The sequence below is a fragment of the Zygosaccharomyces rouxii genome (genome assembly GCF_000026365.1).
Source record: "Zygosaccharomyces rouxii strain CBS732 chromosome F complete sequence".
Lineage (NCBI taxonomy): Eukaryota > Fungi > Ascomycota > Saccharomycetes > Saccharomycetales > Saccharomycetaceae > Zygosaccharomyces > Zygosaccharomyces rouxii.
This window is the reverse complement of record NC_012995.1, coordinates 892,673-912,384: the sequence shown is the minus strand read 5'-3', so window position 1 is coordinate 912,384 and position 19,712 is coordinate 892,673. Positions and strand designations below refer to the sequence as shown.

The following is a 19,712-nucleotide window of genomic DNA, read 5'->3' as shown; positions in this document are numbered from 1 at the left end:
ATTTGTCGTATCAATTTTCCTTCTCGTAGACTAGCTCTTCATTCACAATAGTATCCTCAACCCCGAAGAGCGGGCACCAATCTTGGATATCAATGCAATTTTATCGATACTACCCTCTTGAGCAATGTGGTACTTGGCACCAGTCAATGGATCGGTTGCGCTTGGCGAACCTTTGTAAATTGGTGTGTAGGAAGAGGCACAGATATCGAATTCAGCGTAAGGATCGAAATCGATCTCCACAGCATCATGAGCCAAGGTGTCAGCCTTATCTTTAACCTTAGCGGCCTGTTCAGCACGAGGGCCAGACGACATGATCTTCAAAAATTCATCTGCAAAATATGAAGCTAGGACGAAATTTTTGTGTTTGAAACTTTGAGACATCGCAACCTGTAGGGCATTACTTCTATGTGCTGGTGAAAGCTTTGCTCTCGTGAAATAGGCTGCTAGTTCCAAATTACGTTTAACGTCTTCAGCCGGCAGAGAACGACGAGTCAATTCAATTGAAAGACCTAGGATGTATTCTCTTGCCTTTTGTAATGCTTGACGAGCGATCCTCTCATCTTCTTCATTGTTAACAGCAAGTAACGTTATGGTATAAATGGCATCACGGAAACATTCGATAGCTGGTTCCAGTTTGTTGGCTTTGAAGAATTTGAAACCTTCGTTCATCTGAGCCGCAACAGTGCTAACATCAGGTGTACGTGGTAGAATTTTGGTAGGATCTTCTTCCTCAGCGTCAGCGCGGATATAACCGACGATGGAGGGAACTTCACCTGGTGTACTAGGCAAATAAGTTCTACAACCTTCATAAATGTTCAAAAATTTAGATCTTAATGGCTCGAAGTTCACAATACCAACTTGCTTGTTAAGAGCTTGAGCTGCCGCATCAAAAGCACCAGATGCTATGAGAATTGCAGGCAATTTGGAGTTTTTAACCCATGTAGCGGTTTCACTTTCCTCAGGTGCTACAGTAGCCTCCTTGGAAGGTTCCTCCGTCTGTTCTTCTTCACCAATGTCTAGATCTTCACTACCCAAATCCCATGCATCCCCTTCTTCACCAACACCATCTTCTTCAAATACGGCCTCAGCGGATTGAGCTCTAGGTTGTTCTTCAAGGGTTTCCTCTTCAGTAGGTTCCTCCAAACTCAAATCATCAATTTGGTTAAGGACGGCCTTCTCGAAGAAAGATAATTCAGCCTGTTTCAATGGCCAGTTTTGAATTGGTTGAGAAATAGCTGGTGCTTTTATAGCAGGAGTAGAATTGACAACGTCAGGTAGTACCACGTCATTTTCATCGAATTCATCTTGTTCCAGAAATGAGGCGGCAGCGGATTCATCGCCCGATGTCTTAGCCACTGCATATGCCAATGGTAGGGAACCAGCCTCAGCAAATGCTCTTGCTCTTGTTGAAGTAGAATTATTGTAAAATGTGTCAGAAATCAAATCGAAAATATCACCACGGTTCTCCGAAATCGCTTCCATTTTCGATAATTTTTCTGTATCACCAACCAAGAGATATAAGAAAGATAATTTGTCGAAGGCCATTTGATTTTGGTAAATCATTTCTACCAGTGAAGTGTTACCTTGAACCAAAGCTTCTTTACTCAATCTATCCCACACCAAATTGCTGTTCAATTTCTTAGCTTCTTCTAATCCAACTTCCAAATTACCACATTCTAGAGCCAAATCAAAACGAGTTTGTGGATCTTGAACGAACTGTAAAGCAACTTCAGGATATCCTGATTTCTGTAGATAGGAGATGATGTTTTGACCCACCAAGTTGGAATTCTTGATGATACGCAAGACTTCAGGGAAATTTTTGTTGGCCAATCCCTTTTTGAAACGGTATTCAGTGGGGTCAATGGTCAAAACTTCCATTTCACCTTCACGATCTAAGGCGTAGACAAATTTCCCTTTAACTTTGTTGATGTACAAAGTGTTTTCCAAAGTCTTGATAATTCCGCTATCACCATTGAGAAGAATATATTTGATATGATTTAATGTGGAATAAACTAAGACGCCAGTTTCGTCCCAACAAGCGCTTTTGATTCTAATGGTTTCATGCATGGAATTGATCAATTCAAGTCTCTTTGTTGTGATTGTGATGGTGTGCTTACTCATTAGAGCAGCATATTGGCCGTCAGGGGACCAAGACACGTACTTCACGTTCTTTAACGAAATTTCAGCCAATTTCTTACCTTGTTGTACATCATAGAGAACAACTTGTTTAGGTTGTAAAAGAAGCACGCTACCAGCACCAGCATTGATGATATCTTTGACGGGTTCCTCAATCTTCAAAGTCTTCGTCACTGTGTTTTCCAAAGTACGTAGCTCCAAGGATTCTGACATTCTGTTGTAAACAACAAATCTATTACGGGCAACGAACGTAGCAAAACTACCAGCATCCTCTAACACACTAGATGGGTCCACTGCACCTGTAGGCCTTTTTGGTAGTATGACTAAACCGAACCTGTCATTACCTTCATTGACCAATATCGAATGTTGTGATGGGTTGTAAGAGATGCTTCTGAATGAATTCCATGCTTGACCCAATTTTTTTAAAGAGGCATAAGGCAAAGATGAGACGTTATTGGTGTAATCGAAGGTTTGAACTTGTTTTTCCTTATTCACGTAAACCAATTCATTTTGATGAATAACGCTGCATGGTCTTTCACGATCCAACTTGAAAACCATGATACCCGAATCATGAGCTGCACCAAACAAGTTAATGTGAGGATGAGCTGCAATGAGCCAAAATCTGTCATTTTCCCTCTTGAATTGTTTTACTGGTGTTCTCTTATCCAAATCCCAAACTCTTAAGGTTTTATCCTCTCCCACAGAGATGATCAAATTTTGATGAGGATGGAAAATGACACTGTCCACGTTGTTTGTATGACCTCTGCAGGTATCTACTTCCCATGCCTTTGTTGAACTCATTCTCCATAGTTTAACTTGACGGTCATCACCACCAGATACAATCAATGGTAGCGTTGGGTGGAAGGAGGCCCAATTAACACCTCTAGTGTGACCTTCAAGGATAAATTTAACCACACAGTCACCAAATCCGCCATCCAAAAGATTTTGCTGCATGAGCATTTGATCCTCCAAACTTGTTGCACCAGGTGCAGAATGTTTTTTTCTCAAACCAGAGATATCCCAAACTCTAATAGTCTCATCCAATGAGGCTGACACTACAAGATCTTCAGTTGGATGGAATTGTGCAGACATAACGAAATGGTTATGACCAGTTAAACATGCAATTTCCTTACGGTTTTGCCAGTTCCAAATTCTAATGGTTTGGTCATCTGAGGCTGAAATGATCCACGGTAATTCGTTATGGAAGAACACGGTACGAACGTAATCTAAATGGCCTGTTAGTGTATATAAACACTTGTTGGTGTCTAGAGACCAAACTTTAATGTTATAATCATCACCAGCGGAAACAAACAATGGTTGAGTTGGGTGAAAATCTACGGCACGAACGGGACCTTCGTGATCCTCATACCTGTGTAAAAGAGTACCCATTCTGTAATCCCATAATTGAATAGTTGACGAGAAAAGTGCCACTAAAACCCAGGGCCTAGATGAGTGGAAGGCAATACCCTTGGCCCTAGTGGACTTTGATTCAAATTTGGTTAGCATCTTCATCTTGAGACTCTATTTCTCGAGTATCTGTCTCTTTAGTTTAAGGTCGGCGTGGTAAACAAGTCCGCGTGGTCAGAAACTTCTTTCAGTAAACGGTTATTGATTTGTTAGTGACCTGTATAAATTGTGCGACCCTCAATTGAACTAATTGAAGCTTCAGATATTCTAGAGCAGTCTCCCTTACACTTCCTTTTAATGGTTCAATTAGAGACTACGTGATAAATTCCACCTGGCGTTTGCATGTTTAGACTCGATCCCAACTTCTAGAGAAAAAATACCACCAAAATATCACATTATCATTTTGTACGTGATACATTACCCGGTGGAGGTGCTGGGCGGCAATCAGAAGCATATAAAGTGGTATAATGGGAACTTTAGTTCTTGAAAGTGATTTTAGATATTACTAGAGATTTTTCTGCATTGTTAGGGATTTTTTCCGAAATTAATAGCGTTTTGTTGAGCCTTTTAATAGGGCGTCACAGTGTTGGAAATGGAAAATACGACAGTATTAGAACTTTTTAGTGAAATGTCGACAATATTTACGGCTAAATAATTTTAGTGAGAAGTTTAAGTCAGATTGACGATGTGTGGATTCCTTTGGGAGCAATTATATGCTCCTGTAGGCCAGGAGGTATTTTGGTACTAAGGTATTTTTTAAATATACAAGCATCTTGAGGGATGTCTGTACAGTGTGTAATGAAGTTATATGAAGAGCTAGCTATGCGTATAACGTTTCTGGTACCAGCATGCCTCGGTTTTCTATCTCACCAGGATTGTACATTTTAAGTTTTGTTCCCTGATTTCAAGTTCCCATTCCTCGGATCATCATCACAATATGTTGGTATTAAAATCACTAACTACAAATGCATATTTAGATACCAAGAAGTTATCCCACTTCGGTCCACGAAGTTAATGCAAGCAGCAAATTATTTCTTCTTCAACTTTCTCTTTGCATAATCGAGAACTTGAGAATTACCTTCCTTAGAGACGAAGAATTTCTTCTTCCTATCATCCTTCCATATTAAAACGCCAATATCCTGAGCGTAGGAGCTAAGTAAGGTGAATTCCTGATGGTTTTCAAAATCAGAGTAAAGTGATCCTTCGAAACTAATAATTCTATCCAATTCCAATTGCCACAATTTAATTTGATCTACAACCGTAGGTGGTAAAATTTGTAACGGATCTTTACTATTCGGATCCAATTCCAATCTTTTCTCTAATTGCTCCTCAGCCATCCTTCTCATCTGTGGATGAGCGTGTGTCTCTAAATATGCAATAATTTGATCTGCTGTAATACCATTTAGCAATGCTTGTCTAATAGATTCTCTTGTCAATTGACCAGTAACCATATTGGAAAATCTTGATTTCATATGAACGAAAAGACTCAAAATGGCAATTTGCAAAGGTGAATTCGAATACGAATATAGTTTGAAATTCGTCTCCACGATCAATGCACCGTCTTGCATATTCTGGCCCTCAGAACCGATTTCATCTGCATCGTCATCTGCATTGGCACCTGCACCACCGCTTTTATTAAGAACATCTTCTTTATTTTGTTTTAGAACACTATCCATGGCACCAGAAGCACCTCTAATACTCTTGGGATCAGATGTTAACATCGATGCCAATCGTGTTGGATAAAAGACATTCGCATTGGAATTCATTTGGAAAACCAAACCGTAATCTCTCATATCCTTTAACATGACTTTTTGAGTCTCTGATAATCCATTAGTGCTATATGGTTTGCTAAACTCTAATGCACCCAACATAAAGATAAAATTCAATATATCCACTGGATCCATCTGTAACATTTCTGTCATTTTTAAATATTGTAGAAGAAGTGCCCACAGTTGTGAGTTTACTTCCTGTAGAAGAAATTGAAACCCCTCATTAGTGATTTTGAATTCCCCCGTCGTGTTACTCTCTTCCATCAATTTACTGTGTTTTAAAAGGTTTAAAACGTTTTCAGACGGTATATGCGCCAGAGATGTCCCTACCATGAAATGCAAAATAGTTTCCCACTTATCAGCTGAATACTTGTCCAACATATCAGTAGTGACTGTGTCATTATCCAATTCCATAACAATACCGAAAGAATTACTCACTTCACCTCCGGTCAATGCATTTTTAAAACTCTCCCTAAAGGTATGGTTCAGATCAATAAGCATCGGTCCATTACTTCTAACTGGTATAAGCAGATGCAGGGACTTCATAGATTTGATAGCATCCTGAAATTGAAGTTTACCACTAGATTTAACCCACCTATCTAAATCACGAAGTGAAATAGCACTTTCATTGAAAACCATTGACATAATAAAAAACTTTGCCAGTTGAGGTAAGAGCCTGTAGATGGCCAAACATGTAGCAGGAGATTCATATAACCTACTCTGAATTTGCTGCGGTAATTCTTCCAAGTATTGGTTAACTGAACTTTTCAACAGATGCTGAGAACTCATGGTCCATATAAGCTTTAAAGACGCGGGAAAAAGGGCAGCACACCGATGCTAAACCTCACAGACGAATGAAACAGACTGTTGACCAAGATTCCCCAAACTGGTCCCAACAATCGTCCTTCTGGTCCCCTTCAATCGATGCTAAAGAGCTTTAAAGAGAGAAGTTCTTCAATGTTGATGCTCATTTTCTACGTCCGCTTGAAAAAAAATTTGAGATGGGCATCGGAAAGCCATTAAAGAAGGGCTCATCGATCTGACTAACAAGTTACCGAGAATACCTTCTAATACCTTGTAGGTTTGGTTGATTTCTAAGGAGGTCTAACGCTATGGTGGATAATAAAGTTAAAAAGCAGCCTCATATCAAGAAAGATGATACTTTCCAGGATTTGCTGCAGCCAGTTTATAAGGGTAAAAAGTTGACAGATGACGTGAGTACAGCAGAGGATAAGTGGAATCTTCTACCGGCATTTTTGAAGGTTAAAGGTTTAGTTAAGCAACATTTGGATTCTTTCAACTATTTTGTTGATGTTGATCTTAAAAAGATCATAAAGGCAAATCAATTAATTCTGAGTGATGTGGATCCAGAATTTTACTTAAAGTACGTGGATATTAGAGTTGGTCAGAGATCTAATGCTTCTTCCAAAGATTATTTGACACCACCTCATGAATGTAGATTAAGAGATATGACTTATTCTGCCCCCATCTATGTGGATATCGAATATACGAGAGGTAGAAATATTATTATGCACAAGGATGTGGAAATCGGTAGGATGCCCATCATGTTGAGATCTAACAAATGTATCTTACACAATAGCGATGAAAAGACTATGGCTAGGTTGAATGAATGTCCTTTAGATCCTGGTGGATATTTCATCGTGAATGGTACCGAGAAAGTTATTCTAGTGCAAGAACAATTGTCTAAGAACAGAATTATCGTGGAAGCCGATGAAAAGAAAGCTATTGTCCAAGCATCTGTGACATCCTCTACACATGAAAGAAAATCCAAGACTTATGTGGTAACCAAAAACGATAAGATTTATCTAAAGCATAACTCTATCGCTGAAGAAGTTCCGATCGTAGTGGTTCTAAAGGCGTGTGGTATTGTCTCCGATTTAGAAGTCATGCAATTGGTATGCGGTAATGATAGTAGTTATCAAGATATTTTTGCAGTCAACCTAGAAGAAGCTTCTAAGCTAGGACTTTATACACAACAACAGGCATTGGAATACATCGGTTCTAAAGTAAAAACCGTTAGAAGACAAAAATTGTCAGTTTTACAGGAAGGTATTGAAGCTATTGCTACTACTGTAATTGCTCACTTGACAGTGGCGGCATTAGATTTCAGAGAGAAGGCACTTTACATTGCCATGATGACTCGTAGAGTCGTCATGGCTATGCAGAACTATAAAATGGTCGATGATAGAGATTATGTGGGTAACAAACGTTTAGAATTAGCAGGTCAGTTGATATCGCTATTGTTCGAAGATTTGTTCAAGAAGTTTAACAATGATTTTAAAGCTAGTATAGATAAAGTTCTCAAGAAGCCCAATAGAGCTATGGAATATGATGCATTGCTTTCCATTAATGTTCACTCAAACAACATTACCAGTGGGTTAAGCAGAGCCATTTCTACGGGTAATTGGTCTTTAAAGAGATTTAAGATGGAAAGAGCAGGTGTTACACATGTCTTGTCCAGATTATCGTACATCTCAGCACTTGGTATGATGACAAGAATTTCATCTCAATTTGAAAAATCAAGAAAAGTTTCAGGCCCAAGAGCTCTACAACCATCCCAATTTGGTATGTTATGTACAGCAGATACCCCTGAAGGTGAAGCTTGTGGTCTGGTTAAAAATTTAGCATTGATGACTCACATTACTACTGATGATGAAGAGGAACCAATAAAGAAACTCTGCTTCATACTCGGTGTGGAAGATATTACTTTAATCGATAGCGCGTCACTTCATTTGCATTACGGTGTGTATCTAAACGGTACACTCATAGGTACTACAAAATTCCCAGTGAAATTTGTATCACAGTTTAGAAACTTGAGACGTTCAGGTAAAATATCAGAATTCATTTCCATCTATACAAATTCTCATCATAAAGCAGTTCACATTGCTACAGATGGTGGTAGAATTTGCCGACCATTGATCATTGTTTCCAATGGTAAATCTAGAGTTACTAGTGAACATTTGAAAGAATTACTAGAAGGAAGACTTGTTTTCGATGATTTCTTGAAATTGGGTCTCGTGGAATATCTCGATGTCAATGAAGAAAATGATTCTTTCATTGCATTGTATGAACAAGATATTGCTCCGGAAATTACACATATGGAAATTGAACCTTTCACAGTGTTGGGTGCATGTGCGGGTTTAATTCCATATCCTCATCACAACCAATCTCCTCGTAACACTTACCAATGTGCGATGGGTAAGCAAGCCATCGGTGCCATCGCATACAACCAGTTCAAGAGAATAGACACGTTGCTATATTTAATGATTTACCCACAGCAACCTATGGTGAAAACGAAGACAATCGAACTGATTGATTACGACAAATTACCTGCCGGTCAAAATGCTACAGTAGCCATCATGTCTTATTCCGGTTACGATATTGAGGATGCTTTGGTTTTGAACAAATCTTCGATCGATAGAGGTTTTGGTCGTTGTGAAACTCGTAGAAAGACAACAGCTGTATTGAAAAGGTACCCCAACCATACGCAAGATATAATTGGAGGTATGCGTGTTAATGAAAATGGTGAGCCCATTTGGCAGCATAAATCTTTGGGTCCTGACGGTTTAGGTGAAGTTGGTATGAAACTGGATAGTGGTCAAATCTACATCAATAAATCTGTACCAACAAATGCATCTGAAGGCGTTCTCACCCAAACTCAATCACAGTACAGAGAAACTCCGGTCATTTATAGAGCCCCCGAACCATCTCATATCGATCAAGTCATGATGTCTGTTTCTGATAACGACCAGGCATTAATCAAAGTTCTTTTGAGACAGAACAGAAGACCGGAATTGGGTGACAAATTTTCTTCCAGACACGGTCAAAAAGGTGTCTGTGGTATTATTGTACAACAAGAAGACATGCCATTTAGTGATCAAGGTGTGGTTCCTGATATTATTATGAATCCTCACGGTTTCCCCTCTCGTATGACTGTTGGTAAGATGATCGAATTAATTTCCGGTAAGGCGGGTGTCATGAATGGATCTCTAGAATACGGTACCTGTTTTGGTGGTTCTAAATTAGAAGACATGTCTCAAATTCTTGTCGATAATGGGTTCAACTATTCTGGTAAGGATATGTTGTATTCTGGTGTCACCGGTGAATGCCTACAAGCGTACATTTTCTTTGGCCCCATCTACTATCAAAAATTGAAGCACATGGTTTTGGATAAGATGCATGCAAGAGCTAGAGGGCCTAGAGCAGTCTTGACTCGTCAACCAACTGAAGGTAGATCTAGAGATGGTGGGTTGAGATTAGGTGAAATGGAAAGAGACTGTGTGATTGCTTACGGTGCATCACAGTTGCTGTTAGAGAGATTGATGACCAGTTCTGACGCATTTGAAGTAGAAGTCTGCGAGAAATGTGGGTTGATGGGCTACAGTGGCTGGTGTACTACTTGTAGAAGTGCAGAACACATCAATAAGATGTCTATTCCCTACGCCGCCAAACTTCTTTTCCAAGAGTTACTTTCAATGAACATCGCACCAAGGCTCAGACTTGAAGATATTTTCCAAGCATAACTGTATATATTACATAGACGTTAGAAAAAAAAAACAAAACAAGAGAAGAGCCAATCTAAGAATCATTATTCCGGGAATACAAACTGATAATTTATTTTCAATCTTTGAGCCAATTCTTGCATGGTCATTTCTTGATTTGCACTCAACTTAACTTGCTCCTCCAATTTTGTAAGCGCTTTCTCCTTCCAAATTTCCATTTCTTCTATTTTATCCTGCATACGATTTTTGTATTCCTCTTGATCCTCTTCGGGGAGCATTTGGAACTCTTCTGATTCCAAAACGTTATCCATTTCATCTTGCAAATTATCATCCACTTGATATTCAATTTTCCGTTTTTCAGCTTCCATTTCCTTTCTTTTCAGTTCCTCATACCCGCCAATCTTTGTAATCTTAAGCATCGTAGAATTAAGCATGTACGACATACCCGCTTGAGAAATGCTTCTCCATTTCTCGATTAGCCTCATTACTTTCTCCTCTTTCTCATAATTCTTCAAAACCTTGATGGATTGATTCAGCTGATTATTTTCTATCTTGTAAGAATTAATTTGCCTAGTGAATTCATTGTTAAGAAGTTTCAATTCGTAGGCTAATCTCCTATCCTCAATAGAGCCTTTGTCAACCTTGTCGACAGATGTCTTCACCAGAGTATTTGGAGTCGATAAAACTTGTTGAGGGTTTCTTACAGGTGGCCTGAATACATTTTTCTTTCTTGCAATAGGTGTATAATTTGGTGAACTGTTACTAGGGGTATTGGAATCCATTAGCCGCGGACGTCAATTTTTGATATAAAAAACCTTATTTCAATTAAACCAACAAAACCTCACGAAAACTACTGGAGTTGAAGCTGAGAATTCCCAAAGTGTCTAAAACTAGCCTCTTATTACTGGTTTATATCCTTACAAAGTTCGTTGTAGTTGTAAGCATTGAGAACTTAATACGCGCGCCACTTTATACTATGAGAAAGCAGCATATATATGTATATACATTCAATTTAAAAAATAATTAACCTGTTTAAAGCATTATCACACGTTCTTAAACGAAACATTCTATGCGTCAGACATCTCGCTGTCACCATCACCGTCCAATTCGAGTTCTTTGTCCTCATCTTCGTCCTTGTTCTTCTCTTCTTCCTGCTCTTCTTCCAAACTTTCTCTTAATATTCTAGCCCTCTCTTCCTTCACTTCTCTTTGAATAACGATGTAAGCTCCTAATGGAGTCTTTTCCCAAGGCACATCACTTAAGAATCTGGCAACTTCAACTTTATTACTTGGACTGAATTCGACCTTAGATCTTTTCTGTTCGATATAAGAGCTGTTCTGGTTCAACTTTTCAACGACGTTGGACAACTGCTTACTATACTTGGGGTTCTTTGAAGTCTTGATGTAACGACGGAGTGCTATAATCGCTGGTGTAGCCAATTCTGGGAAAGAAACGCTCTTACAGTATAGAACAAAGTATTCTCCCAAGATATCGACAAATTGTTCAGCCAAACCTTCTTGATAAGTCCTTGTACCCAAGTACTGCTTATTACATTTGATATTGTGTTCAAAATCAAAAGCTTCTAAGGATTCCTTCTTCTTAGACATCTTGGTAAATGCATTAGAATTCAATATTTCTAATAGCAGTGGAAATATTGGGATATAGACACCAGTATTTTGAGATAATCTGATCAGAGATCTGATCAAATAAAACCTTAGTGGGAAAAACTGAGGTGTTGGAATCAAACGGATCACACCGAGCGTTACTTGGACGAGAGGGTAAATTAGATCTCTCATTTGTGACTCGTGTGCCTTCTCTCTGTTGAAGTTACAAGCAAATGACAAGACACGCGACCAAAGGTCTAAGGAATGACAAAATTGCCAGTTGTAGACGATCTTGTATGCTTCTGCCGGGTTATGCTTGTTGGTCTTCTTTGTTGTAGCAGTAATAGTATTTCTAAGATGAATAGCCAACTGTCTAATGTATTCGAACCCAACTTGATAACCTAAGTTCTCATCGATACCAAATAGTTCACTTGCAGAATTCTTTTGGAAATTGATTAAAGGCATTGTACGCATATCAGTTCTACGGCAGCTCTTGATGAAGGTTGAATAAGTAGTCTTCAAAACGATTTCTAAAAGTGCTTTTTTGTATTCTTTAGAGGCACTAATCAAAAATGCAAACGTAGCAATTTGTGTTTCCACCTCCCTCGTAGTACTCCAAGTCTCTACTACTGCCTTGATAACCTCCTTCACGATACGCCTATAAGATATTAAGTAAGGCAAAAGTTGATTCACGGATTGTAAAACCAATGCTGCTGTCTCCGTGTTGAAAATATCATTTAGACAAATAATCAGGGATGCAGAGTGGGATTTCACAATGGAAGACATCTTGGAAACATTAGTACCTGAAGGTAAAGTTCTAGCTCCATGTTTATTGTGGTAAGGAATCATAGCTTGAATGGCACGGGGCAAATCTCTCAATGCAACAAACAATAATTCTTTAAATGCCCTCTCGTCACTCATGGAATACTTGTAATCCTCCTTCGATTCATCGTTGTTCATATTGATGGCCATCTTGAAAGCTGATACAACATTTCTGATAGTCTTGAAATTTGGTGAATTATGTAATTGATCTCTCCATTTCTTGACCAATTTCAAAGTCAATTCAATCTTTGCAATACTCTTGACCTCTTCTTCATCTGACTCACCTTCTTCAGCTGGTGCTTCATCCTTTTCAGGTACCTCTTCCTCTTCTTCATCATCAATACCATCAAGAGGGTTACTCCCGCCGAAGTCTAATAAATTCTTGTCGTTTTCCTGTAAATACTTGTAAAACTCAGGATCCTTCTCAGAAAGCTGGGCCATACCTGCTGCTACATCATTTTCATCTTCAGAAGACGAGGATTCATCATGTTCAGACTCATTCTTTTCTTTATTCTTATTCTTGTTCTTCTTAGACTGCTTTGGGATGTCAATTCCATCTTCAAAGAATTCATCAATAGGCATATCCTTGAAAACTTCTTCCTTAGCACCTTTTCTAGCCTTTTGTTCATCTTTGGTCAAAGCTGCATCTCTTTTCTCTTTCTCACTCTTATTACCACGACGAGATTGAATTTTCTTCTTGTGCTCCTTCTCCTTCTTCCTCTGGTCGAGCGTATGCTTCAAATGTTTCGATTGAAACTTCTTAGTGGCCTTCGAAACTTTACCCATGGCTTAAAACTCCCCAGTACTCTTCAATAATGAGTTGTTCTTAACTCTAATCTATTATCGTATACTCTTCGGTATCTGTAGCTCATCTCATCTCATCTCATCTCAGGCTCATCGCTTGATTGAAAAATTTTACCCGATGAGCCGTGCCTGATGATTTAACTTCAACATATAAACTATTGTAGTAATTCAAGATATCAGCCTGGTGCTAGCATAATGTTGAAGGAACAGTTCTTGAATGCTTTTGATCATCCATCTCGCTGTCTCTTCATGACGCTTAGATTTCGAAGATGGTTTTCCACTACTTTAGCGAGATTGATCAACTGTAATTCGTGTGGTATTAAGCTGCAAAATGAGAATCCTAAGACTATTGGATACTATATTAAACCCAAGAAACCTACTGTCAATAAGTTGCAGTCGTTAGAAGATGTGAAATATCTTTTGTTCAGTCAAGATCTACAACATGTTAAAGAACAGCAAGATGTAGGATCATTAGAAGAATTAAATGAAACGATGGAATCACCTCTAATATGCAAACGATGCAATGATGCTTTGCATAGGAACCAGTACGATCTTAAGGAATTTGGAAGATATACCATTACAGACGTACTTGAGAAAATTCCTCGAGGTAGTAACATCTTACACGTTGTACCTTTACCTGAATTCCCATTCCATTTTGAAAAATCGTTATTGGAGGTTCCTCACTTCAATACATCTCTTTTACTTACCAAAGGTGATCAGTTAGCGAATGACAAGAATACACTTCAAAGGAGATCCCTCGTTTTTTTCAAGGACTTTTTGAAGTACCAATTGGGCATTATCAGTAATAAAACTGTAGCTGTCTCCGGTTTGAAGAACTGGAATATTCAAAGCGCATACGCTGCAATGAATGCCAATTCCTATTTAGTGGGCGATGCCAATGTGGGTAAATCTACACTAATCAATTCTGTAATGCAAAGATATTTGGGGTATAAGATTCATACTGATCGTAAGGGCCAAATAGTTACAAATGAACCAAGTGTTAAAGATTTGAAGAACATTAAACATTTCTTTAAGAATCAATTCGCAGGTGTTTCTCATATACCAAATATGACTAGAAATCTTCAGGGATACCGAGTAGGTGATAAATTTATCTACGATCTGCCGGGATTCACTACTAATATAAACGGAGCGTATTACGAAGATATAATCCAAAAGGATTGGCTCGAAAGGACAAGGAAGACTGAGAAGTTCAATACCAAGAAACTTAAGAAGCAAAGATATATTAGCGTGAAAGGTAATGAGAAGGGCAATTGTTATACCGTGGGCGGGATCTTTTTTTGGCAACCTCCTGCAGGTACTGTAAACCAAGTAGTGAGTTATATTCCTGGGGAAGGCCGTGAATTTGCAGATATTAATAGAGGTTTAGAAGTATTTCGTGCTTGCCAAGACGATGCACACCCCTTAGCTAAATTCTGTGGTGTTCATCCACAAATTTGCCAGAGGGAGAACTACGTTAGACATGTTATACCGCCATTTCAAGGTAGTATTGAAGTAGTTCTCAAGGACATAGGTTATTTTACCATTAAAACCACAGGTAGATATCAATTTAAGGGCTTACACGAGTTCTGGGTCCCAAGAGGCATAGATGTACTTGTAAGAGAGCCACTCGAATCGCTAATCAGTGAGGGATCCTGGCGGCACACAGAATCAAAGGGAAGAGTACCGGCCTGCCCCAAGGACAGACCAATAGTAAGTTCTACCTACATCGTGGATCCTGAGGAGTCTGATTTATTAGGCAAGATGAAAGAGATGTACTTGGAGAGAACTAGTAACGATATCTCGTCACGAAGATTTCTATATGATGATCCTTTGGAAGTGGTAAGCAAGCTCCACGAAGAAAGACCAAATCTGTACTGGTATTACAGATGGTAAGTAGAAGATAGCGACGAAGAAGTCTTGTAAATAGAATTGTTGTCATGTATCTCATGTTTGATGTCTTGAAGAATAGTAAAGCGAACGTTTATCCTTTGAAATCAATTCCGAGACTAGAGATTAAAGGAAAGATAAGACAATCGTAGTGATACAGAATAGTCTCTTAAAACCATGAGGAACTCTGATGAGACGGGACTCAAATGTCAGAATTGTCAACTTCCCTTAGAGATTGACAGTTCCCTATTGGATTTAAGTTTGGCTCAGAGGGATATGTTAGTTAACTTCAGCAATGACTACAACCCAAATAATTACAACATTCCTACTGACAGGTTGCATAGATTAAACAAAGTAGTTTCACCAACAGAATTGAATATCCAGAACTCCATACTAGATTCTTATGTGTTCTTACAAGATGGTTCTCACGATGAACACCCCTCGAGTCAAAGATCACTCGACGCTTCTTCGCAAACTACATTTCGTGAAGAGGATTCTGGTGATGAGCCTGATGATAACCAACCATCTTCTCCTACGGCTAGAACCCTTTCCACACAAGTTACGGCGCTTGCCAATGTATTTAACGTACTATCATCCAAGACTAATATCGACTACCCTGTATGTCAGGACTGTTGCAATATACTGATCCAACGTTTACAGAGTGAGTATGATGATGCAACAAAGGAAAGAGATACTTATACCCAATTTCTATCAAGAATTGAGAAACAGAAACAACTATCATCTTCGGATTCGCCGGATATAACTTCAGAGGAGATCAATCAATTGAAATTGGAAAGGGAGAAGCTGTTCAAAGAGTTATTACAGTTGGAGCATCAGGACGAAGAACTGGACCAAGAGATTATAAGCTTACAGTCTAATTTGAAAGACAAAATTCAACATGAGAATGAAGACTTGAGGAAAAAGAACATTGAAGATTTAGAGCAATTGGAATTCTCTAAAGAGGTACGTTCGTTGAAGAACCAGCACGAGCTTACATTGAATAACCTTGATAAACTGCGCAAAGTTAATATTTACAACGAGACGTTTAAGATATCCCATGAAGGTCCTTTTGGTGTCATCAATGGACTAAGAATTGGCGGCTTTGACAATACGACAGTTCCTTGGCATGAAATAAACGCTGGTTTAGGCCAAGTAGTTCTTCTGCTGGCGACCATATGTGCTAGACTAAAGATTAAACTAGATGATTACAAATTACAACCAATGGGATCCTTTTCCACAATATCCAAATTTATACAAGAGACTCAAGAATGGGAGAATTACGAAGTCTACAGCAATGAAAACTTTAGACTGGGAAAAATCTTCCGTAAAGAAACTACTTTTGACAAAGCCATGGTGTCTATTCTAGCGATAATTCAACAAATGGCGATTTGGCTATCGAGATCAAATGCGACTTCAGCAACAGATGATCAATCTCCAAACAAATCAGTTGATGATGGTATTGATCTACCATATTTAATGCACAAGGACAAGATAAATGGTAATTCTGTTAAATTATTTGGTGCCAAGCCGGGGATTGAATGGACAATTGCAATGAAATTTTTACTAACTAATGCGAAATGGCTCCTGGCATTCTCATCCAGCCGTTTGGTGCAATCTTCACCGGCTTGAACAAGCTAAATACTGGATGGTTATATTCACATATATTAAGTTCCACTTAATCACGTTCCCCATATTATGACTGTCACGAGATAAGCCGCACCTTGTAGAGCGATGGGCATCGGAAGCCAAATGAATACTAAGAAAAGTTCAGACACAGATGAACAGTAAGCACAAGGAGAGTAAAGCTTACCTAATAAGAGTTTTTTACATGGATTTTATCACTGATATCTATCCCACCTAATTAGATTAAACTTCCAAGTGTCTAATTATCATGACAAATATTGCAGATATAGGGAGTAATGCTAACCCCGGGTATGAATACAATCCACCTCTTATGAGGCAGAAACTGCGAGAACTATCATTTGGGCTCAACTTGGACTACTTAGACTTTGATAAAATAGTGCAGAAGATTTCAAGTGGTGTGCCTGATGATGTAGAGGGCTGGCAAGTAATAAGACATGCGGCAGAAACCGTAGCTTCCCTGACAAGTATACATCCAGACCATTCGATTTTGGCTGCCAGATTAGAGATTGATGAGTTACATAAATCTTTGCGTGGAATCACCTTTACTGAAAATTTAAAGCAGCTACGGAGCTCTACAAGAGTAACTTCTGAGGGAGACAATAGAGTACCGAGTAAGCGACAGAAAGTTATGAGGGCCCCCAAGAAAGGTGTAATATCTGAAGAGTTTTTACAAATGGCTTTGAAGTATGAGAAAAAATTAAATGATGCCATCGTTCATGAGAGAGATTTTAATTTCACATATTTCGGTTGGAAAACGTTATGTCAATCATATTTGATAAAAAAAAATGCCGACCAAATCCACGAAACTCCCCAGTTCCTTTTTATGAGGGTCGCACTGGCTATCCATGGTCCTTTTGAAGATATTGATTCTGTGATTGAAACCTATGAACTGATGTCACGGAAATATTTTATTCATGCATCCCCTACATTGTTCAACGCAGGCACAGTGAATCAATATCTTTCTTCCTGCTTTCTTGTTGGTATGAAAGAGGATTCTATTGAGGGAATCTTCAAAACCTTAGAGGATACAGCTCTAATCTCCAAGGCGTCGGGCGGAATTGGTATTCATGTTTCCAACATAAGGGCAAGTGGGGCCCATGTGTCTGGATCTAATGGTACTTCTAATGGTATAGTTCCCATGCTACGTGTTTTTAATAATACTGCCAGATATGTGGACCAGGGAGGAAACAAGCGTCCGGGTGCATACTGTATATATTTGGAACCCTGGCATTCAGATGTTTTTGATTTCCTGCAGTTAAGAAAGAACCATGGTAAGGATGAATTAAGAGCTAGAGATTTATTTTTTGCACTATGGATTCCAGATTTGTTCATGAAGCGTGTACAGTGCAATGGTGAGTGGTCTCTTTTCAGCCCAGATGAAGCGCCTGGTCTAAGTGATGTCTACGGTAAGGAGTTTGAAGAGCTATATGAACAATACGAAGCCACTGCATTGCCAATGAAACGCGTTAAAGCCCAAAAGCTGTGGTCTGAGATTTTGCAAGCTCAAGTGGAAACAGGCGGTCCTTTTATGCTTTACAAGGATTCTTGTAATTTAAAATCGAACCAAAAGAATCTGGGAACCATTAAGTCTTCTAATTTATGCTGTGAAATTGTAGAATATAGTTCCAAGGATGAGACTGCAGTGTGCAATCTGGCATCAGTGGCACTACCCACGTTTGTGGTACAGGTGACTAATAAGGGTAGTATATTCGATTTTGTTAAATTACATGCAGTGGTGAAGACAATAACAAGAAATTTAGATCGTGTCATCGATGTTTGCAAGTATCCGATCCCACAAGCACAATACAGTAATTTGAGGAATAGACCAGAAGCGATTGGCGTCCAAGGTTTAGCCGACGTATTTCTTATGCTTCGAATACCCTACGAATCACAAGAGGCAAGAATTTTAAATACACAGATATTTGAGACGATCTACCATGCTGCTGTTGAAACTTCGATCGAATTGGCTGAAGAATACGGAGCTTATGAAACCTTCCAAGGTTCTCCAGCTAGTCAAGGTCTTTTACAATTCGACCTATGGGGATTAAACGAGGACAACTATGATTTCTTGTACAGAGACTGGGGTGAACTCAAGCATAGGATCCAAAACGGTAGAGGATTGAGAAATTCTTTGCTTTTAGGCCCAATGCCTACTGCTTCCACCTCACAAATCCTTGGATATACGGAATCCTTTGAGCCAATGACTTCAAACGTCTATGCAAGAAGGGTATTAAGTGGTGAATTTATCAATGTAAATCAATACATGGTCGATCATTTCTGTCAACTGGGAATTTGGAATGAAAAATTGAAAAATCGTATCATAGCAGATAACGGATCCGTTCAAAACATTCAAGGTTTGCCTGATTGGATAAAAAAGATCTACAGAACGGTTTGGGAGATCCCACAGAGACCGCTAATTGATATGGCTCGTGATAGATCACCATTTATCGATCAATCACAAAGTTTGAACCTGTTCATGAAAACTCCAACAATGGGGAAATTGACCAGTATGCATTTCCATGCATGGAGGCACGGATTGAAGACCGGAATGTACTATTTGAGAACACAAGCTGCATCGGCCGCCATTCAGTTTACCGTTAATGATGAAAATACTTTAACAGGGTCTGTGGAATTGAATGGATCTGATGAAGAGGAATCGAAAACTCCCATTTTAGGTAAATACCCCGGAACAACCTTCCCCAAACGTCATATCGATTTTTTCGATCCCAAGAAAATATCGATTGAAAATATTGTATCACAGAAATCTGATAGTACAGTAGGCTGGGGGGAAGATGCTTATGGAATCCATGATAAAACACCACTTTCTTGTAGTGGAGGCAAAGAGAATGAATACTGCGAAAGCTGTTCTGGATAATGGTGATTCAATACGTATCCAGATGTTTATCTATGTAAATAGTCAAATTAATAAACACAAGATAATAATAATAAGGGTAATAATTAGAAGGGAACTAATATACTAATAAAAACTACTATACAACTGTGCCATGAATGCTAATAGATCCACCAGTGGGAACTATTTTTCATGAGCGAGTAAAAAAACAAAATAATCGTTGTCTTCTTATTTTTAAATTTCATTTTTTTTTTTTTTTATTCTA

The 19,712-nt window shown here is 38.8% G+C and overlaps 8 protein-coding genes across 8 annotated transcripts; 4 read left to right on the top strand and 4 right to left on the bottom strand.

Annotated features, from left to right (window-relative positions):
• Positions 1–42: 42 nt before the first annotated feature.
• On the bottom strand, positions 43–3,648 carry COP1 (coatomer subunit alpha; the record flags this gene model as incomplete). Its single annotated transcript, XM_002497636.1, has 1 exon — positions 43–3,648. One exon carries the CDS (start codon positions 3,646–3,648, stop codon positions 43–45), a length of 3,606 nt encoding a protein of 1,201 aa, XP_002497681.1.
• Positions 3,649–4,571: 923 nt separating this feature from the next.
• On the bottom strand, positions 4,572–6,101 carry TFB2 (TFIIH/NER complex subunit TFB2; the record flags this gene model as incomplete). Its single annotated transcript, XM_002497635.1, has 1 exon — positions 4,572–6,101. The coding sequence occupies one exon, from the start codon at positions 6,099–6,101 to the stop codon at positions 4,572–4,574; it is 1,530 nt and encodes a 509-aa protein (XP_002497680.1).
• Positions 6,102–6,424: 323 nt separating this feature from the next.
• RET1 (DNA-directed RNA polymerase III core subunit RET1) lies at positions 6,425–9,856 on the top strand (the record flags this gene model as incomplete). Its single annotated transcript, XM_002497634.1, has 1 exon — positions 6,425–9,856. The coding sequence occupies one exon, from the start codon at positions 6,425–6,427 to the stop codon at positions 9,854–9,856; it is 3,432 nt and encodes a 1,143-aa protein (XP_002497679.1).
• A 65-nt stretch (positions 9,857–9,921) lies between these two features.
• MEI5 (Mei5p) lies at positions 9,922–10,617 on the bottom strand (the record flags this gene model as incomplete). Its single annotated transcript, XM_002497633.1, has 1 exon — positions 9,922–10,617. One exon carries the CDS (start codon positions 10,615–10,617, stop codon positions 9,922–9,924), a length of 696 nt encoding a protein of 231 aa, XP_002497678.1.
• Positions 10,618–10,902: 285 nt separating this feature from the next.
• Positions 10,903–13,047, bottom strand: NOC2 (mRNA-binding ribosome synthesis protein NOC2; the record flags this gene model as incomplete). The annotated part of the gene is made up of 1 exon (XM_002497632.1): positions 10,903–13,047. One exon carries the CDS (start codon positions 13,045–13,047, stop codon positions 10,903–10,905), a length of 2,145 nt encoding a protein of 714 aa, XP_002497677.1.
• A 213-nt stretch (positions 13,048–13,260) lies between these two features.
• GEP3 (Gep3p) lies at positions 13,261–14,958 on the top strand (the record flags this gene model as incomplete). Its single annotated transcript, XM_002497631.1, has 1 exon — positions 13,261–14,958. The coding sequence occupies one exon, from the start codon at positions 13,261–13,263 to the stop codon at positions 14,956–14,958; it is 1,698 nt and encodes a 565-aa protein (XP_002497676.1).
• A 171-nt stretch (positions 14,959–15,129) lies between these two features.
• VPS30 (beclin 1) lies at positions 15,130–16,581 on the top strand (the record flags this gene model as incomplete). Its single annotated transcript, XM_002497630.1, has 1 exon — positions 15,130–16,581. One exon carries the CDS (start codon positions 15,130–15,132, stop codon positions 16,579–16,581), a length of 1,452 nt encoding a protein of 483 aa, XP_002497675.1.
• A 262-nt stretch (positions 16,582–16,843) lies between these two features.
• On the top strand, positions 16,844–19,471 carry ZYRO0F10956g (uncharacterized protein; the record flags this gene model as incomplete). The annotated part of the gene is made up of 1 exon (XM_002497629.1): positions 16,844–19,471. The coding sequence occupies one exon, from the start codon at positions 16,844–16,846 to the stop codon at positions 19,469–19,471; it is 2,628 nt and encodes an 875-aa protein (XP_002497674.1).
• Positions 19,472–19,712: the final 241 nt, after the last annotated feature.